This window comes from Pleurodeles waltl, chromosome 7, assembly GCF_031143425.1.
Source record: "Pleurodeles waltl isolate 20211129_DDA chromosome 7, aPleWal1.hap1.20221129, whole genome shotgun sequence".
Taxonomy (NCBI): Eukaryota; Metazoa; Chordata; class Amphibia; order Caudata; family Salamandridae; genus Pleurodeles; species Pleurodeles waltl.
The window spans coordinates 1,524,433,668-1,524,459,577 of NC_090446.1; the positions used below are offsets into that span (position 1 = coordinate 1,524,433,668).

At 45.6% G+C, this 25,910-nt stretch overlaps 1 protein-coding gene across 9 annotated transcripts in view; it reads left to right on the plus strand.

The window, feature by feature from the left end:
* ARHGEF1 (Rho guanine nucleotide exchange factor 1) overlaps window positions 1-25,910 on the plus strand; it is a 579,253-nt gene that overhangs the window by 327,438 nt on the left and 225,905 nt on the right. For 5 of the 9 annotated variants that reach the window (XM_069201362.1, XM_069201364.1, XM_069201365.1 and 2 more), the window contains 6 exons: window positions 58-145; window positions 2,961-2,996; window positions 6,426-6,599; window positions 7,241-7,355; window positions 14,672-14,854; window positions 15,674-15,858. In XM_069201362.1, coding sequence (XP_069057463.1) covers window positions 58-145; window positions 2,961-2,996; window positions 6,426-6,599; window positions 7,241-7,355; window positions 14,672-14,854; window positions 15,674-15,858 — 781 coding nt within the window. The remainder of the gene's footprint in view (window positions 1-57; window positions 146-2,960; window positions 2,997-6,425; window positions 6,600-7,240; window positions 7,356-14,671; window positions 14,855-15,673; window positions 15,859-25,910) is intronic. The other 4 variants (XM_069201366.1, XM_069201370.1, XM_069201367.1 and 1 more) reach the window with 3 other exon arrangements.

Genomic DNA, 25,910 nt, shown 5'->3' on the forward strand with positions numbered 1-25,910 from the left:
AAACTGGGTAACTTAGAAATTTATATGTTTCCTAAAAACAACATCATTTGTGTACAGGTCTCTGCGAAGAAACCAGATGAAGCCATTAAATCCAAGAAGTTGCGTATCCTGGATCCAGCGCGCTGGAACCGGACAGACTCTCACAGTACGTAGATGTATAACTGTGAGCAAGAATTTGAGGGGTTGTATGCTGATTTGGCAGTGTATTGGGGGATGGTGTCTCTCTGGGTATATTCATGTATTTATGCATACAGTGGCAGTGTTAGTGGATTCATTTGAGCATTTTGTGTGTGGTGTGTGGTGAGTGTTTATTTGGTGTGACTGATTTTCAGAGCACATTGCATTTTGAGTATTTGATAAGTACTGGGGTATCTACAAGAGTTCAGGAGGGTAGTAGTGGGTTGCATAATATTGAGAGCATATAAAGCCTTTTGGAAAGGAGTGCGGCTGTGTGTTTATAGGTTGTTGGTGTGGGGGTATGTGATTCCCCGGAAGCCTACACTGCAATGTTCTGATTTTCGAGACCCCTGAGTTGTATGCTGTCTGTAGCTCATATAGAAGAGATCTTACTTGTTGTGTCTTGCTTTGCACATAACTTCTCATTTATGAATATGCTGTGTGGCCAGTGTGTGAGTTCTGACAGCCAGTGCTCTCGTATTGTACTCACTAGTTCTCTTGCTTGTGTTAAACTGCAAGAGAGGGCAAGGCAATTCAGACGTAGTCTTCAAGGGGCAATGGAGACTTCTGGAAAAACCAGATGTCATTGAATGTTTTGATATATTTTACAAGCGTTCCTCCATTAAGAAAGTACTAGAGAAGTCACCTGATTACAGCCTCGATAAATGCCAGGACAGTTCTTCACCCAGGCAGTCCCAGAACCACATACGGATCCATGCTAGGCCTTGTTCATGGTAACATTGCTCCAGCAGCATTGCGCTCTCCTGCTCAAGCCTCCATATACTTTCCTTTTAAACTCCTTCCACGTGTAATGATGGTAGAGGTTGGATGCCAGTTAAAGACAAAGGGACTGATTTAGAGTTTGGCAGAGGCAGTTACTCCATCACAAACATGACGGATATCCCGTCCGCCGCATTACAAGTTCCAGAGGCTATAATGGAATTGTAATATGGTGGACGGGATATCTCTGAGAATAGCGACAGAGTAGCCCCCTCTGCCCATCTCTAAATCAGGCCCAGGTGTGGTTTTGGGTGATCCACTCACAAGCCGCTGTGGAAGCGTAAACACTTCTTCACTTCTCAGTTGGGCATCTTCTTGCAGGATGTTACTGAAAGAACAGGCAGGTTTTACGTGGTTGCTGAACTTCTATTTGTTTTTTGATGGGTGGGATGGTGGGGGCTGGTTCACTGGAGTCAGGTATTCCAAAGTTAGGCTCACAGAACTGAAAAACTCTTTCATACTCTGATGAGGCAACATCAGAACGGTGACCGGTATGGTCATGGCATTCGAATTCTAGAAGGGAGAGGCCCTGTGAGTGGTAAAATTAATAAACTATTGTCTAGTTAATAAATGATATCACACACACTTACCACGAGAGTCAGCGATGCTCCAACAGAGGGTGACATGCACTCCCTGGTGACTCTATGTGCTTATTGCTAAAATCTTAACAAAATCATCTCTGCCCCAAAGCCCAGCTCTAGTTTGCTTTTTTATGTCATCCATGACAGGAGCCTGGCGTATAAGGTATTCTGTTGCCAGTTAATAGGTATTCAGGAAAAATGAGGTTGGAGTACATTAATGAAATGTAAATAATGTGTACATGAACCACCTTTGCATCTTTAAACACAATGCAAGAATGGTCGCGTTCTCTGGGATGCTCCTACATCTCAGAAGTGAGAGCTTTGAAGTTACAAAAGAAGACATAACAGGTGAGTTATTCTTTTAGAATTCTCTGTTGTTCCAGGACACCTGCCTGTTTAATGTCAATCCTGTGTTGTTTGGACTGAACCATCTAACCGGATTTCCCATAACAACACCTAGTGTGTCAGCAGCCGTCCTGTTTGTTGATGTGCCCTTTCCTTTCTTATAACATACCGGCTTTCTTGCCCACCGTATTCTTATGTCCTCTGTACAGAGATCATTGCTTCTCTGCTTCTGCCGTTCTCTGTCTTTCTCAGACTCTTGTGCTCCATCCATTCATTCTCCTGCCACTTCCTGCGTCTACCTTGAAGGCATCACTGTGTACTTGTCAGAGGCTTGTGCTGCCTCCCCTACTTCCCTCCTGTTGCTTCCTGTGTCTTCCTTGTTGGGATTCTCTGGATGGCACCTTGACATCATTGCCTGCGTTTTCTCATTGAACGTCTTTTGACTTTCTCTCACCCACTGGTGTGCCCCCCCCCCCATCCCAATTAGAGAATTAGAACACTTATGGACCCCTAGAAATCTGTCCCTTCCTGTGTCACTCTTGTTGGCCCTCCACGTAACCATGACATTAGCTGTGTTTTTCTTGTCAAATCATGTCTAGCCAGTTATTCACTTGTTGCTTCTTTTGTTGGGCATAATCTGGCCCAATCACACCCGTATCAGTTTCTCTGCCACCCTCATTGACCGGCGTTGGTTTCCTGTATTGCCCTTCTTTGACCTCTTCTGGCTCCTAAACGCTCTATCAGAGGTCTGCCACTTCCTGTATTTCCCTGTTCTTCCCTCCCCTTTCTTCTGTCATTTTCTGTGTCTTTGTCATTTTTTTTCTGACAACTCTTATCCCCATGCTGTTTTCTTCGTCTCTCCTTGCTTTAAACATACATCTGTCTTCTTTTGTGTCTTCCCTGTCACAACTCTTCTGTTCCTTTTCATTCCTTTATCACTTCCAAAACCTCTTTAGAGGACACTGCTGCCCCTGCATCTCTTCTCTCATTTTATCCCAGGAATCAAAGCTGGTCTGTATCATGCCAGTGTCATTCTTGTCTTGTCTTTATGCTTTGTTTTTTCCATTTATTTTACAGATATTGACTACAAGCCACCAAAGGTTGATACAGAAGGTATTCCCTTCTCCCCACTCAACAAATCATAGATCTTCACTCTCACAGCCTGATCAAAATGCATGATGGCATGTGGCTGGGATGGGAGGGGGGAGGATAGGAGACCACGTAACATCACCTATTAATTATTATTTCTAACTTGCATATCTGTCTTTCCTCCCTTTCTTGAACAATTATTGAAGTGTCTGCAGCACACAAATGCTTTGTACATGTGTGCCATAATATACTAACCCCTAACTTTAGTCCCCCAAAGTGTGTTTGCTTTAAATGCCCACCTGAGTCTGTTCCTGGAACTGGGAGCTTCTTACACGAGAAAAATCGGCATCGGTTGAGACCGGCCTATTTTTAAAGGTCCTCACATCAGTGGTGTTCAGTTTGTGGTTACTGAAGTTTATTAGTAAAGAAACACTGGGCTAATTGTCCTTCGAATTAACCAGCTCTGTTCCATCCTGTGCTCTGTTATCTGCGTCATTTCAAACTCACTTCCTCCCCCATCCACATTATTAGGTAGTTCTGTTCCTGTATGAACGGTATCGTGACATGTTCGAATTTAGGATGCCCATCCAAAAAAGCCATATAGCTGAATAGCACAACAGCTTCAGTGGTATGCGTCCTAGCTTTACACAACCCACCACTGTGGCACATTGCGGGTCCATTAAGCCTTTAGACCATCTGTGTATACAGCCCATCCTACCTGTGACTCCTGGGTCTGCTGATCTTTCACTTTCTTTGTTCTCTGCAGTCTATGCTTAACTGTCTGGCAAAAATGAGGCACCAGGTCTAGCCGGGCTTTAAACCCTGTGCACAACTCAGGCTTAAGGTTATATCCAAGCAAAAACTGAGGTCCACTCGCTTTGCTTTAAATGAGGTGTCTGACTCATCCAGTGCTTTGCAGCTGCACTCAGTGGAGTCTCTCAGAAACATGGCTGGTCCAGATTGTGCTTTACGACTGGCTGATGTGGTGTTACTTGAAGCTTACATGATTCCCATCTAGGGGAATAAACCTCTTTGGTCTGGTTCGTTTTGAACTCAATGCATCTTGATCTGTTTTTTATGTACAGACAGAACTGACTCTCCTTGACCTGCTGAGCTCAGTCTATACTTTTCATCTTGGTAAAGGTTTTGGGCCGTTGAGATAACTAAGTCTGTTCTTCACATTTTGGTGAACCAGAGTTTCCTGAGCCTGGAGGGCTCAGCCAGTGTTAAGAATCCTACGGTAGCAGCGTGTCCTGAGCCTATGGGTCTCAGCTAGCACTATGAATCCTGGTGAAGCGGAGTCTCCTGAGAGTCCGGGGCTCAGCTAACACTATGAATCCTGGGAGAGCAGAGTTTCCTGAGCCTGCAGGGCTCAGTCATTGTTATGAATCCTGGGGAGCGGCGTCTCCTGAGCCTATGGGACTCAGCTAACCCTATGAATCCTGGGAGGCGTAGTCTCCTGAGCGTGCGGGGCTCAGCCAGCATTATGAATCCTGGGGGAGTGGAGTCTCCTGAGCGTGCGGGGCTCAGCCAGCATTATGAATCCCGGGGGAGCGGTGTCTCCTGAGAGTGCGGGGCTCAACCAGTGTTAAGAATCCTGGGGGAGTGGAGTCTCCTGAGCGTGCGGGGCTCAGCCAGCACTATGAATCCTGGGGGAGCAGTCTCTCCTGATCATGTGGGGCTTTGTCAGCATTATGAATTCTGGAAAAACTATCTCTCTTGACTCTGCGGAGCTCAGCGAGTGCTATGTATCCTGGGGCAGCAGAGACTCCTAATTCTGTGGGACTCTTTGAGTGCTATAAATCCTGAGAGAGTGGAGTCTCCTGAGCCTGTGGGGCTCAGCCATTGTTTTGAATCCTGTGGAAGCAGCATCTCCTGGGCCTGCTGTGTTCAGTCTGTTTTACAGCTGGGTATCTGAGTCTCTTAAACTTGCTTGCGCCTGTGCTTTTACTTGAAGACAAAGCTGCGTCTTTTGGGCCCACCAGGTTGTAAACCCTATGTGTGGTTCTGTCCAGGTTTGTATTTAGGTATAACTGAGGCACTTTGACCTGCCTTGTTTAAAACATGTTTGTCCTTTACTCTTTGCAAGCAAGTGAGTCTGAATCACTTGGCTGGGGAAGCTTAACATGTGCACATGTCATTCTTCACTTCACTTTTGGGCCAAGCGGAGCCCATTGGTATTGCCTGGGTTTTAACTCTGTGACTTTATCATTCTTTGTTTTTCATCTGGTCTTTAGATCTCGAATGGCTTTAAAACATGTGTGCGACTTGATGGCATAGTGGTACTTGGAGTAGACTTCTTTTATGGACCAAAGCTGCATAGGCCACAAAACCTATTTGAAGTTGGGAGCCTATTAACTTATCTGATTTGAATTGTACATGAAATAGGTTTTAAAACTATGATAAGAGAATGGTCACACTATATAAAGAGAAGTGAGGAAAAACTCCAATAGTGTGAGAAAATGTTATCTAGGCCTTCCAAGTGAGGTTCGAAACACAGTACAAAGCTTTAAATGTAAGTTGGTGCCACAGTGGTTTGCAGCATGTAGATGAGGGTTGGCCAGACGATCACGTACATCACTGCAGTAAGGGTTAGATGGATAAACCACAGCATGGCATGTAGCGCACACAGATCAGGGATGAGCAGATGTTCAAAGGCCTTCCAGTACATTGTCACAGGGATGGTACATAGAGTGCAGGTGGGTGTTAGACATGTCAGTGCCTTCATCCCAGTACACCACACTTGAGTGGGTCTTAGTTTGCAGAGGAAGAGAGGTGTTAGACTCTACAGTCTGCGGTATCCCAGTGCAGCACCTTAGTGATGAGGATCACCCCAGTCGCACTGATCCAGGGCATCTTGGCGTTTCACTGCATCAAAGGTTTGACTTTACTCTAGATGAAGTCCTTTCTAACCCTACCATGCTATGATGTTGAGTCAGACAGAGGTTTTATTGTATCTCTCGCCAAGGGTAGTTGCAAATCATCCTCTTATTGTGGCTCGTAATGTATTTTCTGAATGAAAACTTGACTTTTTGAAGATTTTTCCCAGCATGCAGAAATCCACTCACACATTTTGATTGAGAGTTGCAGCTTACCATTTGTGCTTCTCCTTTGTCTACGCATGAATAATAATGCTGGGAACGTTCATACATGATACGCTCACACTATACCCACCCAGTGAAACAGAAGAGGTTTGGTGGTACAGTTCATGCCCGTGAAAGCAGTAGAAATACAAATCCAGTTCTCTGAACCAAACACATGCTTGGGTAGAGCAGATTAAAAGCCAGATTCTCTTTTGTCTCGCTCACACCCCTGCACGCAAGGATACATTGCGGGTCTCAGGATGGCATGTACCCCTGAGGTCCCATACAACGTGACTTCCAGCATGTTGCAGATAATTGCAATTGGCTCTAAAATCACTTTATTCCCTGAAACCTTTATTTTCTATTGCAGTAGAAAGACCGATCGCCTCAGAACGGAAGGGTAGTCACCCTCAGAAGTCGTTTGAGCGTGGAGATAGCAGTGCCAGCCGGTTGAAGATTGGAAGTCCCATCGATGTACCTGAGGCTTCGGGAGGAGGGGTGACCCTTTACTCACCTACGTCTGAGAATATTGAACGAGAAGGAGGTACGAAGGGAGCACTTACTCTTGGGGGACCAGAGGTTTAAAATTTAGTGATGTTGGAAAATGCTGTCTCTACTATGTCAATGGAAAATGCTCCCACCACAGTGAGAAGGGGGTTAGATGGATGATGACTGCATAGAAAAGAGAGGCATGATGAAGACAGGCAGAAGCCGCCTGCACGTAGTTGCGAAAAGAGATGCAAGATGATGAGTGAAAGGATGATAACCAAGGGGACTGGGTCATTTGGTAGAGGAAACTGTTTACGAGGAAGAACTGCAAAAAAGGTTACCCAGGAATAATGACAGGATAAAGGAGTGTGACGGTGGCACAGAAGAGAGAAGGATGGAGAAGATAAAACCTAGAGGTTAAGAAACTGCGGTTAGACAATATACAGATAAGAAAAGAGATTTGGCTTGGGGTGCAGCACAATGAGGTTTCAAAAAAGGGTAACCTGTGCAAGGGTTTTCACTACTTTTTGGACTAGTCGATGTCTGCACAGAGTCCGTTCGGTAGAGGATCTTGTTAAATATTCTTAAAGATGGCTGTGGTATAGCCAATCAAACTTCCTTGGGTTAGTAGTGCTAATTGTTAATGTAGAACATAAGAATTTCTACATCAGAAGGCCACTTTCCTTTCCTCCATAGGGGCTGATGGGCCATTGTCCTTGGAAATAAGCGAGCCTTCAGGAAAAGGGTCCCCATCCACAGAGTTCCCAAGCCAAGGAGAGCATCAGGCGGATGATGGTGCAGAAAACGAGAGGTAAGGCAGCCAATTAACTCTGGTTTATGGCTCAGGATCAGAGCGAGTGGAAGAGCACTGATCATGAAGGACCTTGCGGTACAAATCCTTTTCTTATTTTGCCAGAGCCTGGCACAAGTAACACACTGTAAGTCTGCGGAGTGTATTTAGTTTCAGCACTTCCTTGGCAACTGTCTTGTGGCCCTACATCCACGCCAAACAATGCCTTGCATAAAGTCTTAATAGAACATATTTCACATCTATTTGTTAGCCCTGTAACATGTCTTGTCACATAATGTTCTTTGCTTCTATTAATTTGTTATGCTTTACATGCACAGTTCCATCGTTTGCAGCACAAGTCCCAGATGTTGTTTTTCCCTTAACTTCTCACGCCTAGATTGTTGTTCCCTTCGATGCACAGGCCGGTCTCTCTGTTACCTGCATTCGGTCTCCTCCACTCTCCAGGAGCCGAGACTCTTCAGTGGTCTGGGTTCAGTCTCATTTCATCTGCAGTAGCCCTGCTTTCTAGCTCCACTAGCTTGTATTGTAATTGGCCGCGGTGTCTACTGCATTCCCCAGACTGGCCTGAAGTAATAGTCCATTTAATATGTGCATCATGTGCTCTTGATCCTTTGTACATTTTTAATACTACCTGTGCTGTACCGCAGCGCTCCCCCTCTCCGACAGAACCTTCTGTCCTTGCAGTCACTCACCCTGTTCACAATCTGTGCCACTAAATTCATTGCCCAACCGTTTTTCCTTCTACAAATTGGATTGGCGCAGCGTTCTGTTTACAAGCCGTAGCATTCTGTGTACAAGCACTGCCGGTGCCCCCTATTCAATCCCCTAATATTTAGATTGAGCGTCCCATTCTGGTTGTGAAATAAGACCACCCATTGCTTACCATTGGTTAGCTTTGTCGCTCTCATATCCTTTCTTCTTTTTCGATGGCTTGCCTTCCTCTTATGCTAGTCCCTCCCTGGAGCGGCACTCCTTACAACCCTTTTGATTGACTGGCTTATATCCTTCCACTGCCCACATATAGAGAACCTCTTTGTTTGTGGTATGTGTACCTGTAAATACACATTTTGTGCATACTCCTGCCATCTAGTGTTGGGCTTAGATGTGTGCAACTTGTTTTTCTTGGGTCCACGCCCCCCAGTATTTGACACCGATATCTCTTGGTTATTCCACCTGATCCACTTGAATCAGTATTCAGCAGCTTCATGAAATCGCTCAACCTCGCCATCCGAGTTCCTTCTAACACCCACCCCTCAGGGCATTATCCCCCTTTCTGGGCCTTCTTCTTGGCCTCTTTCACTTGGCCTCTTTCACTGAGAATGCAGACTGTGTGATGGAAAGGACCCCTTTCCAGTACTGTCCAGAGTGCCATCCAAGATACCCTTGGTTGGATCTTCATTGGGTTTGCAACTAGTGTCTCCCCAAACCATGACCTCCTGCACAGACTGCCTTCAGATCCAAAAAGACACTCAGGTTCTCTTGTAGGGGATCACCATTGATAGTCATAAGCACTGAATAGTCCCATCCACATGCAGGGACCCTGTAGCACTTTTCCATAGTATATCTTCTTAAGTGGAGATGTTCGCCTTTTTCTGGAAGGTCTGCAAAGTCACTTAAGGTAGAAAAATATTATGCTGCCTAAAGGAGTAGGCTACACTGCCCCAGTTGCACTAGAAAAGGTGCCAGGAGAATTGTATATGTGTATAATTTAATGATGTTTTGGTAAAACAGCATAACTATCTTTCATAAAACATTTTAATAGAGTATATAGATGAAGTAAAGCAGGGCAGTGTAGCCCCATAGGCTGTAATTATGTGAGTCAAAAATAGATACTGTGGCTTTAAGAACCCAGAGGCCACCGGTAGCCCATCCTGCTCAGCAGGTGGCAGTTGCTTCAGTTCTTTCTGAGGCGATGCTTGAATGTATGTATGCCCATCACCGCCTACCTTCAGAACAGAGAACACACTTCACTCTGTAGAGTCCCGGTCATTAAAGATTTCTTGGAGGCACTAAAAAGAGTAACTCCACGTGGGGTGCCACCAACCCCATGTGGAATCTTAATCTAGTTCTCACCAGATCTGTGGGGCCCTCCTTTCAAACCACTTAACTCATACCATTTACAGTATCCCTCCTGAAAGGTAGCCTTCCTAGTGGCCACCACAACCCTCAGGTGCGTCACCAAACTTCAGGCCCTCACTCTTCAAGAACCCTTCTTCCAAGTTCATGCAGATAGGGTAGTCCTAAGTACACACCGGCAATGTATCCCTAAGATGGTCTCATCTCTCCACTTCAATCAGACCATTGAACTTCCAGTTTTATTCCTACATCCGCATGACAGTAGAGGGCTCTCCATACACTATATGTATAAAGAGCCCTCCTATATTGACCAAACAAACCTTTCTGCAAGGCACAGCAACTCCTAGTTTCTTTCTCCAAGCCACATGAAGGCCGCTCTCTTCCCAAAAGTGGGAATTGCACATTGGCTGGTCAAATACATATAGACATGTTATGCTAAAGCCAAACTGTCTTCGCGTATACCTCCCTGACTTCACTCGTAAGAAAGGAGACTCTGTGGCTTTCTTGGGCAGTATCATGAAAGCTGACATCTGCAAAGCGGCTACCTGGTCCACTCCACACACTTTCACCAAGCACTAATGTGTGGATGTCTTAGCATACCAATAAGCTAGCATTGGACAGAGTTTCACTCTGTACACCTTTTCAGTCCTCTGCAACATCTTATGTTTGCCCCTCGCTTCGGGGAGGACTGTGTTACAGTTTATGCTCATTATGTGTATCTACAGCGACACATGCATTGAATGAAACATGTTATCCTGTTAGCATCTGTTTGTGGTATGTAGTGCTGTAAATGAGTGTGTCCACGGTCTTCCCGGAAGCCCTTGTTCATTGCAGAAGCTCTTCTTTCTGTATTTTTCATGCATGTTCATCTAATTTTGTAACTGTGCTCCCTATAACTTGTGAGTCAAAGACTTGTTTGAAGGAAAACAAGTTGTACATGTCCGAGACCAAAACTAGATGGCAAGGTTATGCTCAGCATATGAATCTACAGAACAACATGCCACAATCTGATTCTTACAGGATACATAACTTTTTTTTTTCCCTTTTCATTTAGCACGTCATGTGTGCATGTGTTTTCCAGCTTTCCCTATGGCATACAAAGGCTTTTGTAAGGCGGGGTAAGGGCCATCTTCTGCATTCTCTCAGGTGGTATTTGATAATGAAGGTGTACTTAGCATAAAACGTCTCCTGTATGCCCATAAATCTGCTCCCTGTGCTAGTGCAGAAGACATAATAGCTGAATCCGGTGAAAAGTAAATTAGGCCTTGGCAAGTGTGTCCATTTACATTCTGACACTTCCCTACTGTTTTTGAGTTCTGTTTCGTGAGTAAAAAGTGTTTGAAAAACAAGCCATGACAGTTATAAAGTTTGAAAACAATTAATTTGATGTAAAGTTTCGAGATACCGTACGTTATGCTTGCTTTCCCTCAGTAATTTGAAAAGTTTTTTATTTTTATTTAAAACACCTTTTACAGACTAACATTGGCAAAGCCAGCTGCTCAGCACTTGCATTATAAAGGCTAGCCCTGTTGGCTTTGCCTGTCCTTGTTGTTACCTCTGCTTGTCCTTTCACCACTTGTTAAACATGATGAGCAGTGCCAGCCCATCACCCCAGCGTAATGAAGCTGTGTTGGCGCATTGCGGTCTGTGCACCATGGCATGGAGGACTCCGATCCCACCAGTCTACTCTCATCAACACTGATGTGCATGGAATCACTAATCTCCTGCCTGCCGTTGCCGCCTAGATAATCACCATAATTGTTAATGAAAAAACTGGTCCTAGACCCGCCAGGAAACATCCCAGGCTGGTGGCACTCTGGGCGCACAGAACCTGGAGGCTCTCATTGACATCTTGTATCTAAGTAAGGGTGAAAGAGTAAAGAAGGACGGTCACATGGAAGGTCACAGAAACGTGTATCGAAGGAAGTTGAAGTGCAAATGTTTTAAATCCTTCAGGAAATGGAAGGAGCTACGGGAATGGGGAAAGCATTTTGGAATTAAGGAAGTTCCAGTTGAAAACAAAAGGGTGTTTGTGCTTCCAGCCTGTGCTTATCCTGGCAGTGCTGTTATTCCAGGGGGACATTTGAATAAATTGGCCGCATGGATGAGCAGGACAAGTGTACTGGCTCAGCTGTCGAGCTCGCATTAAGACAATCCCACTCGTACCCACGGTCACAGACTCTGTGCCTTCCTTTTTTCCCCGCATGTGCTATTCTTTGTTAATGCTTCCTTGTTTGTGCTAATGCTTCGTGCATGAGTGTAAGGAATGTGAAAGTCTGCAGACATTGTGGTCTACCTCTGGCTTCCTTCTCCAGCCTGCGCTGCTTCAGCTTGTGTTCTTTGTTTGATCTCCTCCTTACGTTACCCTCCCTGATGGCATAACAGAAGGATGCTCTGTCTTCTAAGTTGTCATTGGTCTAGCTGTGTTAGTTTTCCCATTAGCACTGCCTCATCCTCTGTATTGATGTTGGGCGTGGGTTAACCCTTTCTGATAGTTCTAGTGATTGTTTGCCTAAGGCTTTGCCGCCTTCCCAATATTGTATTGCTATGACCTATCTAGGCATTCCTGAAGTTTTAGTCCTATAGCTGGGCAGCAGCTTAGTTTGGGAGTTTGCTCCTCATTAAATGCCTCTCATTGAGCAGCAACAGGCCTAAACAGGGTGTCTAATACCTGGGCATGTCACTGTGCATGACACCTCTCCTCGCAGCCCAGACTAGAGAGCAAGAGAGCAGTCAAGCTGCTGATGAACAGGCCTATCTCAACTCACTGTAGTTGGATCAAAGCCCTCAAAATAAGAAAAGTCTTAGTTTGGGATGTACTGTCGGAGGCGGTACTGTCTAGAGAAGATGTAATGTCTGAGGGGGACTGCGTTATCTTCGTTTCCTCTGTGTGCTGAAGCAAAGGTGTCGCCCTCTGTTGGCATCTGAGGTCAGAGCGTCAAATCTGCACCTGAGGGCATTGTGGAGATTTCCCTGATGACTGGGGCGATTATGTCTTGGTGCGGACCACTTGTGTGACTGACGTCTGTGCTCTGTAGCATGGGCGGTGGGTGTCATTCAGCTCTTTGACTTTTACAGTTTTATGTTGTCCTTGCCAGCAGCTGTTTTTTGTGTGGCAGTGTTTTCCTGTGTTCATTGTCTCCAAAATATCGCTAGATTCTTTGTCCTCCCAAAAGTTGCTTGCAGCTTTGCTCTTGTTGTCATATTGGGTTTACAGGAATACAGTGTCTGGGGTTTATTTCTGGTTTATTTCTCCACTGCTATGGTGGAGTCTCAAAACTCTGCCTTCAGTAAAGCCCAATGTGCAGTGCATACAATCAATAATGTTCTGCACAATACTCCCCTGATGTGCAGGTGTTTGATTTCTGTGACACAGAAAGCCCCTGCAGGCTACATTGGAAAAGACATTTGGTTATCTCCATAGCTTTTAATTTGCTGTGTTTAGTAAACTGTACTATTGAGTGAATGTGGATTAACTGTACTTTTAGCCAATTAGACAGCACTGATGAACCTTACCACAGTGTGCCAGAGGCGTGGCATGCTGCATGGAAATGCTACTTGTAACTGAAAGTGAGTAGTCTATCCATACTGTTCGGATTTATTAACCTGGTGCTCCTCTGTTTGCAGAAGGAAAAAAAGGTTGGTCGTGTCCTTTCGTTAAATCCATCCTTTTTGCATGCTTACTGTTTGGATGTGGAAAAGCGGAATTGCATATGGATTCCGAGCTGAGGAATGGGTGAAGGCCAAGCTTTCACGCATGCCGTAATTTCCAACAGCTAAGTATTATTTTCCTGGCTCATACTGTTGTACCAGCTTTGTGTGTGTCGCTTTGTGACCATTCGTCATGCATCAGAGTGTCCTGTTTGCCTGGGAGGTTGTGCTGATCATTAGCACTCTGCACAGATGAGGGGAGGAGCCAGTTGCCTTTTTCGTTTGGCTGATTTGATTTGAGGACATTGTTTCCATTCTGCTGTGAGGTCACATAAGTTTGTTATTGTTTAAACAAAAATACATACCTAGTGCATTAGCTAGTGTCCCTTTGAACTCTATATGCATGTCCTCTTCTGGCGTGTGGTGCCATTCCGCTGAGTTTGTTTTTGTTTGAACAAAATTAAATTTCTGATGGAGTAGCTAGTGCCCCTAAGAACTCTATATTCATGTCCTTCTCTGGGCCAAGGTTAGCACCTGGAACTTACAGGCTTGAAATGCATCTGGTTGGTGATGTGATGTGATTGATCTTTGGTCTCCTGTTGGTCAAGTGTTTGTTTTGTGCTTTAGTATCCTCTTGTCCAGCTCTCCTATTATGGGTTCTGGTTGTGTACATTATTAGCGTAAGACACATGGCAAAGGACTTGGTTTGATACAGTTGTTCACTTGGTGTGCATAGTTACCTGACTTCGTACCAACATTTTACTTGGTATCTTGTTGGGAAATTAGTTGTATTAGTCTTAAACACAATAAAATTGCGGCCTGTGTTGATGTCTGGTCTTTATATTTTTTTTTTTTTTTTTTTTGGATGCACTGTTAGCAGATTATTGTTCTTTGTTTTTGGGTTGCTATTATATTTTTACCTATAAGTTGTGGTGTTCTTTGTTACATAGTTTCCCACGTTATATGATACTTGTTTCATTGGCTGATTCCTGGCTTTAGCCTTATGTTTGTGTGCTTCATTACTTACTATTCATCTTCCTTAGAGTGATTTTGATATAGTCCATAATAAACTTGTTGCTCCTTCTTAGTTTGCATTTGGCGCACAGATCGGTTATTCGTTGGCTTCTGTGTGGATGTTATAATGTTAGGGCTATGGGTCGTCTTCTGGTGATTGTTGTGTGGTGCTCATAAATATTAATAATTTTGATGTCTTTGTAGGACTCTCTCATATTGTCTGAAAAGCATGTTCCAACCATTGGATGTCACACCCCTTCTACAGCACACTGATGAATGTAAAGCTTGAGTGCTGTGGCAGCTGTACACAGCAGTTCATATGGTCTTTGTCCCATGCATTACTGTGTACCCAATATTAGACCTTTAAATACATCCTTCGTTACATCTTCCTTGAATAATAATCGCATTCCGAGTTTCCCCAACGGATAGTACACTCTTCAGACAAAACAACAAAAACCCTCTTTCCTGCCCTCCCAAATCACTTTCTTTCCTCTTCTCACCCATTGCATGCTCTCTCCTCTCATCACTGGCTGTTCCCTTCTTTTGGTGGCGGGTTCCTGCTCTGAACTTGGCAGACTGACTAGTAAGCTGGGGCGCTCCGAGAGCCTGCGTGTGTACGAGCGGAAGCGGTCACAGCGGGGCTCGACCAAGGGCAAGCAGCCCCGCTCCCGAAGTGATGTGGACTTGGAGGCTGCAGCCAGTGTGACAGTCCTGCAAGAGAAGCAGCAGCAACCTGCCCTGAAGCACAGCAACCTGACGTAGGTGTTTCTGCAAAATGTCTGGGAAGGAGGAGGGCTTGCCACTCTGGGTACATGCTGATCTTAGTGGACAGGTTTCAATCATAGCAAGGGAGGCGGTACTAAAGTTTGTCGGTGCTGCGAATGTCCTATGCAGCCTGCTGGAATGTAGGAGGACGATTGGTAATACTTGCACATCACCGTTTCCTATGAAATGTTTTGTCTATGTATTGACAAGTTTTTCTAATGCAGTACTTTACTACGTTGACACTATGCTCTCAATTGTTACATCTGAAGAGGTCTATGGTTACCACTTGTTGAACTTGCCAGACTCCAGCAACTTTATTCCTCTTTATTGTGTTCCTGTAGTCCCCGTTTCCTCATAGATCCTCCCTTTTTACTTTCTCACGCTGCAATCCAGTATTATTCTATACATGCCAGAAAATCATTCTTTTCTTTTGTAAATCTGTATTTTCAGACATGAGCATCTTCTCTGTTTAGATTGTTTTCTGCTGGGTGCTTGATCTGTTTTATGCACACTGATATAACTTCGGTGAAAAGGGTTGAGGCAACTGAAGTATATAAGAAATGACCATAAATCATAAAGGAGGTCCTTGTAAGATGTGATTCCCACTGTTATTTGTTCTCATATAAGGTCTTATTGATGTGTGAGGTCCCAAAGGGGAGGCATGGTGGTCCACACCAGCGATCACAGCCTGGTATGGATCACACAAGAAAAGGACCTTTTTGTCCTGGGAGTCCCTACTCTTGATGTAACTTTGTTCTTGATAAGATTTGTTTAATTCACTCTTCTGCTCTGCATATCCTTTTTCTTTGCAGCCCTGAGCCTGGAGGGAGTGTTGGAGGAGAACCCCAGCAGTCCTTTCTGTCTCCCCAGTCTGAGGAGACTGAGCCGCGTGTTTCGGAGTTGGAGAGTGACCCGCCAAACTGGCGCGAACTCGTCGACCCCGAGACCCTCCTCAGACTGAAGAAAAGTGAAGTGAAGCGGCAGGAAGTCATCAACGGTAGGTAGTATCCCTTAGTATTTGTTTTACTCAGATGTATTATACTCCACTCAAGCTTCATTATATTAAATCTGTTGTAGATGTCCGTTCTAGTTCCACGGGAGCAGATGCATCATAGGTATCTATAATATATATCAAATTGCAAAAACTCTTATAACAGGCAAGTAACTCTCTTTTGCCTCATGAACCTGATAAACATCCACACTCTTGATTTTCTTTCTTTTTTTTTTTTTTTTACTCCACAATCCAGTTTTGATACCAACTTAATTTCACTTAAGTATTGGAACTTTCATAGAGTCACATGGTTGAATCATTCTCCGTCGTCGAGATAGGAATCCTCGGTACTTTACATTAACAATGTAATGTTAAACATAAAGCATTAAGGCCCTGTGGCCTTCACTTTGGATCATATCTTAGTCTGTTTAAAAAAAAAAAGGGACCAGAGATAGGTTTTAGTCAATCAGGCTGCACCTCTCTTTAGAACGCTCCTGTGAGAAACTCCAGTCCCTCAGATTTTCTACTGCATATCGTCCTAGGGAGTCTCCACTGAGCTCTGCTCAGTTATAACTTTTCACTGCTATTTATAGGAATTGTTTCCTAAATGTCAGTACTGTAGGAGTTTTTCTCTTTTGCCAAGGATTTTTTGTTGCTGTTCTGTCTGACATATTATCATCCAGTCATGTCAGATAAAGAGAAAGATTCTCTTCAGAGCCTGCAAGCCTTGTGGCAGAAAGAGTTTTCCCTTCAAGGATCCTCATATACTGTCCTTATCTACTCAGCAAAAGACTATAAGGTATGTTGCACCTTTTGCAACAAGACATTAAAAGACGGGGAAAGAAGGCTGCTGATTTGGCTTCAGAAGCTAAAATCAAGAAAAAAGCCTATCTCTGGATTTGAGAGCGTGGTCTCACCTACATCCTCACAAAAGAGGGGCAGGTCCCCTTACTCCGGTACTTCCAGTGAGCAGCCCAAGAAGGCCTAAAAAAAGACCACTCGTGAGTCTTTAAAGGCTGCAGTCCTTTCAGATCTCCTCACTGACATTCACTGTAAAGAAATGGCTCCCTGTTGCAGTTACCCCCCACTTTTTGCCTGATACTGATGCTGACTTGACTGAGAAGTGTGCTGGGACCCTGCTAACCAGGCCCCAGCACCAGTGTTCTTTCACCTAAAATGTACCATTGTTTCCACAATTGGCACAACCCTGGCACCTAGGTAAGTCCCTTGTAACTGGTACCCCTGGTACCAAGGGCCCTGATGCCAGGGAAGGTCTCTAAGGGCTGCAGCATGTCTTATGCCAACCTAGGGACCCCTCACTCAGCACAGACACACTGCTTGCCAGCTTGTGTGTGCTGATGGGGAGAAAATGACTAAGTCGACATGGCACTCCCCTCAGGGTGCCATGCCAACCTCCCACTGCCTGTGGCATAGGTAAGTCACCCCTCTAGTAGGCCTTACAGCCCTAAGGCAGGGTGCACTATACCACAGGTGAGGGCATATGTGCATGAGCACTATGTCCCTACAGTGTCTAAGCAAAACCTTAGACATTGTAAGTGCAGGGTAGCCATAAGAGTATATGGGCTGTGAGTCTGTCAAAAACGAACTCCACAGCTCCATAATGGCTACACTGAATACTGGGAAGTTTAGTATCAAACTTCTCAGAATAATAAACCCACACTGATGCCAGTGTTGGATTTATTAAAAAATGCACACAGAGGGCATCTTAGAGATACCCCCTGTATTTTACCCAATTGTTCAGTGCAGGACTGACTGGTCTGTGCCAGCCTGCTGCTGAGAGACGAGTGTCTGACCTCATGCGGTGAGAGCCTTTGTGCTCTCTGAGGACAGAAACAAAGCCTGCTCTGGGTGGAGGTGCTTCACACCTCCCCCCTGCAGGAACTGTAACACCTAGCAGTGAGCTTCAAAGGCGCAAGCTTCGTGTTACAATGCCCCAGGGCACTCCAGCTAGTGGAGATGCCCGCCTCCTGGACCCAGCCCCCACTTTTGGCGGCAAGTCCAGGAGAGATAATGAGAAAAACAAGGAGGAGTCACTGGCCAGTCAGGACCAGCCCCTAAGGTGTCCTGAGCTGAGGTGACTCTGACTTTTAGAAATCCTCCATCTTGTAGAAGGAGGATTCCCCCAATAGGGATAGGAATGTGACCCCCTCCCCTTGGGAGGAGGCACAAAGAGGGTGTACCCACCCTCAGGGCTAGTAGCCATTGGCTACTAACCCCCCAGACCTAAACACGCACTTAAATTTAGTATTTAAGGGCTCCCCTGAACCTAAGAATTTAGATTCCTGCAACAACAAGAAGAAGGACTGCCTAGCTGAAAACCCCTGCAGAGGAAGACCAGAAGACAACAACTGCCTTGGCTCCAGAAACTCACCAGCCTGTCTCCTGCCTTCCAAAGAACTCTGCTCCAGCGACGCCTTCCAAAGGGACCAGCGACCTCTGAATCCTCTGAGGACTGCCCTGCTTCGACGACGACAAGAAACTCCCGAGGACAGCGGAGCTGCTCCAAAAAGACTACAACTTTGTTTCAAGAAGCAGCTTTAAAGAACCCTGCAACTCCCCGCAAGAAGCGTGAGACTTGCAACACTGCACCCGGCGACCCCGACTCGGCTGGTGGAGAACCAACACCTCAGGGAGGACCCCCGGACTACTCTACGACTGTGAGTACCAAAATCTGTCCCCCCTGAGCCCCCACAGCGCCGCCTGCAGAGGGAATCCCGAGGCTTCCCCTGACCGCGACTCTCTGAAACCTAAGTCCCGACGCCTGGAAAAGACCCTGCACCCGCAGCCCCCAGGACCTGAAGGACCGGACTTTCACTGCAGAAGTGACCCCCAGGAGTCCCTCTCCCTTGCCCAAGTGGAGGTTTCCCCGAGGAAGCCCCCCCTTGCCTGCCTGCAGCGCTGAAGAGATCCCTTGATCTCTCATTGACTTCCATTGCGAACCCGACGCTTGTTCTAACACTGCACCCGGCCGCCCCCGCGCCGCTGAGGGTGAAATTTCTGTGTGGGCTTGTGTCCCCCCCGGTGCCCTACAAAACCCCCCTGGTCTGCCCTCCGAAGACGCGGGTACTTACCTGCAAGCAGACCGGAACCGGGGCACCCCCTTCTCTCCATTCTAGCCTATGCGTTTTGGGCACCACTTTGAACTCTGCACCTGACCGGCCCTGAGCTGCTGGTGTGGTAACTTTGGGGTTGCTCTGAACCCCCAACGGTGGGCTACCTTGGACCAAGAACTGAACCCTGTAAGTGTCTTACTTACCTGGTAAAACTAACAAAAACTTACCTCCCCCAGGAACTGTGAAAATTGCACTGTGTCCACTTTTAAAGTAGCTATTTGTGAATAACTTGAAAAGTATACATGCAATTGAAATGATTCAAAGTTCCTAATGTACTTACCTGCAATACCTTTCAAACAAGATATTACATGTTAAATTTGAACCTGTGGTTCTTAAAATAAACTAAGAAAATATATTGTTCGATGGCATCTGTCGCTGTAGATACGCATGTTCTGCAATAGCTCGCCATCTGGTGTTGGGCCGGAGTGTTACAAGTTGTTTTTCTTCGAAGAAGTCTTTCGAGTCACGGGACCGAGTGACTCCTCCTTTTGTCTCCATTGCGCATGGGCGTCGACTCCATCTTCGATTGTTTTTTTTCCGCCATCGGGTTCGGACATGTTCCTGTCGCTCCGAGTTTCGGAACGGAAAAAATTGTTAATTTCTGAAGATTTTCGTCGGTATTGTTGCGTTCGGGATCGGCGTACTTAGATTCCACACCGCATCGAAGATCGAAGAGCTCCGGTGCCCTTCGGGGTAGTTTTTCGATCCTCCGTCGGGGCCTGGTCGGCCCGACCGCGTGCTGAAGAACGCCGATGGAACGGACCCCGTTCCGTTTCTGCCCCAAATGCCACAATAAATACCCCTACACAGACCAACACTTGGTCTGCAACCTGTGCCTGTCACCTGAGCACAGCGAAGACACCTGCGAGGCCTGTCGTGCGTTCCGGTCCCGAAAAACACTCCGAGACCGTCGAGCCAGAAGACTTCAAATGGCGTCCGCACCGACAGCCCAACGGGAGTTCGAGGAACAAGAAGAGGAAGGTACCTTCTCGATCCAAGACTCAGACTCCGAAGGATTCGACGATACACAAACCGTGAGTAAGACGTCGAAAACCACACAAAGAAACATTTACAAGGCCCAGGGGACGCCACTGCCACCAGGCCATGGCTCGACCCATAAATTCGGTGACCGACCGTCGGCACCGAAAAAGGCCCAAACAGTGCCGAGATCGTCCGACTCCGGTCGAGACACCGGCACGCAGCCTTCTCGGGACCGAGAAAGTGCTGGAGTCAAGCCTCGACACCGAGATGCCGGTGTGGACACGGCTCGACGCCGAGACAGCGGCACCGAAACAGATCGACGCCGAGAGGTTTCGGCCCCGAAAAGGAAAAAAGTCACCTCGGAGCCGAAAAAACACGCAGACAAAGTTTCGATGCCGAAACAAACTGCAAGCGACCCAGCTTCAGGCTCTTATACAGAAGAGCACTCGCTAACCTCCCAAATGCAAAAGCATAGGTTTGAGGAAGAGCTACAAGCAACTGATGTGGACCATACGCAAAAGCGTATCTTCATTCAGCAGGGGACAGGAAAAATAAGCACCCTTCCCCCCATTAGGAGAAAGAGAAGGTTGGAGTTCCAGACGGAACAAGCACCACAACCAAAAGTGGTGAAAAGAGTTACACCACCACCCTCTCCTCCGCCCGTGATTAACGTTTCACCAGCACAAACGCCATCACACTCCCCAGCTCACACCACCATGAGCCAGGGTGACCAAGATCAGGACGCATGGGACCTATACGACGCCCCAGTGTCAGATAACAGCCCGGAGGCATACCCTACAAAACCATCTCCACCAGAAGACAGCACCGCGTACTCTCAGGTGGTGGCTAGAGCAGCACAATTTCACAACGTAAGCCTCCACTCAGAACAGGTCGAGGATGATTTCTTGTTCAACACACTCTCCTCCACCCACAGCTCCTACCAAAGCCTGCCTATGCTCCCTGGTATGCTCCGGCACGCAAAAGACATATTTAAGGACCCGGTCAAAAGTAGGGCAATCACACCAAGGGTGGAAAAAAAGTATAAGCCGCCTCCTACGGACCCGGTTTTCATCACAACACAGCTGCCACCAGACTCTGTTGTTGTAGGAGCAGCTAGGAAAAGGGCCAACTCTCACACATCTGGAGATGCACCACCCCCAGATAAAGAAAGCCGCAAGTTCGATGCAGCTGGTAAGAGAGTCGCAGCACAAGCTGCAAACCAGTGGCGCATCGCGAACTCCCAGGCACTACTTGCGCGCTATGACAGAGCCCACTGGGACGAGATGCAACATCTCATTGAACATCTGCCCAAAGACTTCCAAAATAGGGCAAAACAAGTGGTTGAGGAGGGACAGACCATCTCCAACAACCAGATACGTTCCTCCATGGACGCTGCAGATACAGCTGCACGGACAATTAATACATCTGTAACTATCAGAAGGCATGCATGGCTCCGAACGTCTGGATTTAAACCAGAGATTCAACAAGCAGTTCTCAATATGCCTTTTAATGAAAAAGAACTGTTCGGTCCAGAAGTGGACACAGCGATTGAGAAACTCAAAAAAGATACGGACACTGCCAAAGCCATGGGCGCACTCTACTCCCCGCAGAGCAGAGGGAATTACAGCACATTCCGTAAAACGCCCTTTCGAGGGGGGTTTCGGGGTCAAAGCACACAAGCCAGCACCTCACAAGCGACACCGTCCACTTACCAGGGACAGTATAGAGGAGGTTTTCGGGGACAATATAGAGGAGGGCAATTCCCTAGAAATAGAGGGAGATTTCAAAGCCCCAAAACCCCTACTACTAAACAATGACTCACATGTCACTCACCCCCTCCACACAACACCAGTGGGGGGAAGAATAGGTCATTATTACAAAGCATGGGAGGAAATCACTACAGACACTTGGGTTCTAGCAATTATCCAACATGGTTATTGCATAGAATTTCTACAATTCCCTCCAAACATACCACCAAAAGCACAAAATTTAACAACACACCATTCCAATCTCCTGGAGATAGAAGTGCAGGCACTATTGCAAAAGAATGCAATCGAATTAGTGCCAAACACACAAATAAACACAGGAGTTTACTCACTGTACTTTCTGATACCAAAGAAGGACAAAACGCTGAGACCAATCCTAGACCTCAGAGTAGTGAACACTTTCATCAAATCAGACCACTTCCACATGGTCACACTACAAGAAGTATTGCCATTGCTAAAACTGCACGACTACATGGCAACTTTAGACCTCAAGGATGCTTATTTCCATATACCAATACACCCATCGCACAGGAAATACCTAAGGTTTGTATTCAAAGGAATACATTACCAATTCAAGGTACTGCCTTTCGGATTAACAACCGCACCAAGAGTCTTTACCAAATGTCTAGCAGTAGTCGCAGCACACATAAGAAGGCAGCAAATACATGTGTTCCCATATCTAGACGACTGGCTAATCAAGGCCCATTCGTTAATAGAGTGCTCAAATCACACAAATCATATCATACAAACCCTCTTCAAACTAGGGTTCACCGTCAATTTCACAAAATCCAAAATTCTGCCACGCAAGGTACAACAATACCTGGGAGCCATAATAGACACATCAAAAGGAGTAGCCACTCCAAGTCCACAAAGAATTCAAAATTTCAACACCATCATACAACGCATGTATCCAACACAAAAGATACAGGCAAAGATGGTATTACAACTCCTAGGCATGATGTCATCATGCATAGCCATTGTCCCAAACGCAAGACTGCACATGAGGCCCTTACAACAATGCCTAGCATCACAGTGGTCTCAAGCACAGGGTCACCTTCTAGATCTGGTGTTAATAGACCGCCAAACTTACCTCTCGCTTCTGTGGTGGAACAACATAAATTTAAACAAGGGGCGGCCTTTCCAAGACCCAGTGCCACAATACGTAATAACAACAGATGCTTCCATGACAGGGTGGGGAGCACACCTCAATCAACACAGCATACAAGGACAATGGAACGTACATCAAACAAAACTGCATATCAATCACCTAGAACTTCTAGCAGTTTTTCAAGCACTAAAAGCTTTCCAACCAATAATAGTTCACAAATACATTCTCGTCAAAACAGACAACATGACAACAATGTATTATCTAAACAAGCAGGGAGGGACGCACTCCACGCAGTTAAGCCTGCTAGCACAAAAAATTTGGCATTGGGCAATTCACAACCAAATTCGCCTAATTGCACAGTTTATACCAGGGATACAAAATCAACTCGCAGACAATCTCTCGCGAGATCACCAACAGGTCCACGAATGGGAAATTCACCCCCAAATACTGAACACTTATTTCAAACTCTGGGGAACACCTCAGATAGACTTGTTTGCGACAAGGGAGAACGCAAAATGCCAAAACTTCGCATCCAGATACCCACACAAACAATCCCAAGGCAATGCCCTATGGATGAACTGGTCAGGGATATTTGCTTACGCTTTTCCTCCTCTCCCTCTCCTTCCTTACCTGGTAAACAAACTCAGTCAAAGCAAACTCAAACTCATATTGATAGCACCAACTTGGGCAAGGCAACCCTGGTACACAACGCTGCTAGACCTATCAGTGGTACCCTGCATCAAATTGCCCAACAGGCCAGATCTGTTGACACAGCACAACCAAAAGATCAGACACCCAGATCCAGCATCGCTGAATCTAGCAATCTGGCTCCTGAAATCCTAGAATTCGGGCACTTACAACTTACCCAAGAATGTATGGAAGTCATAAAACAAGCAAGAAGGCCATCCACCAGGCACTGCTATGCAAGTAAATGGAAGAGGTTTGTTTGCTACTGCCATATTAATCAAATACAACCATTACACACAACTCCAGAACATGTAGTGGGTTACTTGCTTCACTTACAAAAATCTAACCTAGCTTTCTCTTCCATTAAGATTCACCTTGCAGCAATATCTGCATACCTGAAGACTACCTATTCAACTTCCCTATATAAAATACCAGTCATTAAAGCATTCATGGAGGGCCTTAGGAGAATTATACCACCAAGAACACTACCTGTTCCTTCATGGAACCTAAATGTTGTCCTAACTAGACTTATGGGTCCACCTTTTGAACCCATGCACTCCTGCGACATACAGTTCCTAACCTGGAAGGTGGCATTTCTCATCGCCATTACTTCCCTGAGAAGAGTAAGCGAGATTCAGGCGTTTACTATACAGGAACCTTTTATACAACTACACAAAAATAAAGTCGTCCTAAGGACCAATCCTAAATTTTTGCCAAAGGTTATTTCACCGTTCCATCTAAATCAAACAGTGGAACTTCCAGTGTTCTTTCCACAGCCAGATACCGTAGCTGAAAGGGCACTACATACATTAGATGTCAAAAGAGCATTAATGTATTACATTGACAGAACAAAGAACATCAGAAAGACTAAACAACTCTTTATTGCATTTCAAAAACCTCATGCAGGAAACCCAATTTCAAAACAAGGTATAGCCAGATGGATAGTTAAATGCATCCAAATCTGCTACCTTAAAGCTAAACGACAGCTGCCCATTACACCAAGGGCACACTCAACCAGAAAGAAAGGTGCTACCATGGCCTTTCTAGGAAACATCCCAATGCAAGAAATATGTAAGGCAGCCACATGGTCTACGCCTCACACATTCACCAAGCACTACTGTGTAGACGTGTTATCCGCACAACAAGCCACAGTAGGTCAAGCTGTATTAAGGACATTATTTCAGACTACTTCCACTCCTACAGGCTGATCCACCGCTTTTGGGAAAATAACTGCTTACTAGTCTATGCAGAACATGCGTATCTACAGCGACAGATGCCATCGAACTGAAAATGTCACTTACCCAGTGTACATCTGTTCGTGGCATCAGTCGCAGTAGATTCGCATGTGCCCACCCGCCTCCCCGGGAGCCTGTAGCAGTTTGGAAGTTACCTTCAATTATTTATATATGTATCATCTCAACCTTAAATAGGTGCATACTTAGTCACTCCATTGCATGGGCACTATTACTACAATTCAACTCCTACCTCACCCTCTGCGGGGAAAAACAATCGAAGATGGAGTCGACGCCCATGCGCAATGGAGACAAAAGGAGGAGTCACTCGGTCCCGTGACTCGAAAGACTTCTTCGAAGAAAAACAACTTGTAACACTCCGGCCCAACACCAGATGGCGAGCTATTGCAGAACATGCGAATCTACTGCGACTGATGCCACGAACAGATGTACACTGGGTAAGTGACATTTTCATTTCTATACAAAACCTATTGGCTGGATTTGTCTCTGAGTGTGTGTACCTCATTTATTGTCTATGTGTATGTACAACAAATGCTTAACACTACTCCTTGGATAAGCCTACTGCTCGACCACACTACCACAAAATAGAGCATTAGTATTATCTCTTTTTACCACTATTTTACCTCTAAGGGGAACCCTTGGACTCTGTGCATGCTATTCCTTACTTTGAAATAGCACATACAGAGCCAACTTCCTACATTGGTGGATCAGCGGTGGGGTACAAGACTTTGCATTTGCTGGACTACTCAGCCAATACCTGATCACACGACAAATTCCAAAATTGTCATTAGAAATTGATTTTTTGCAATTTGAAAAGTTTTCTACATTCTTTAAAGTCCTGCTAGGGCCTTGTGTTAGTCCCTGTTAGCATTTCTTTTAGAGTTTAAAAGTTTGTTAAAAGTTTGAATTAGATTCTAGAACTAGTTTTAGTCTCTTAAAAAGTATTCCAACTTTTAGAAGCATAATGTCTAGTACAGATTTGTAGGAAGTTGGCTCTGTATGTGCTATTTCAAAGTAAGGAATAGCATGCACAGAGTCCAAGGGTTCCCCTTAGAGGTAAAATAGTGGTAAAAAAGAGATAATACCAATGCTCTATTTTGTGGTAGTGTGGTCGAGCAGTAGGCTTATC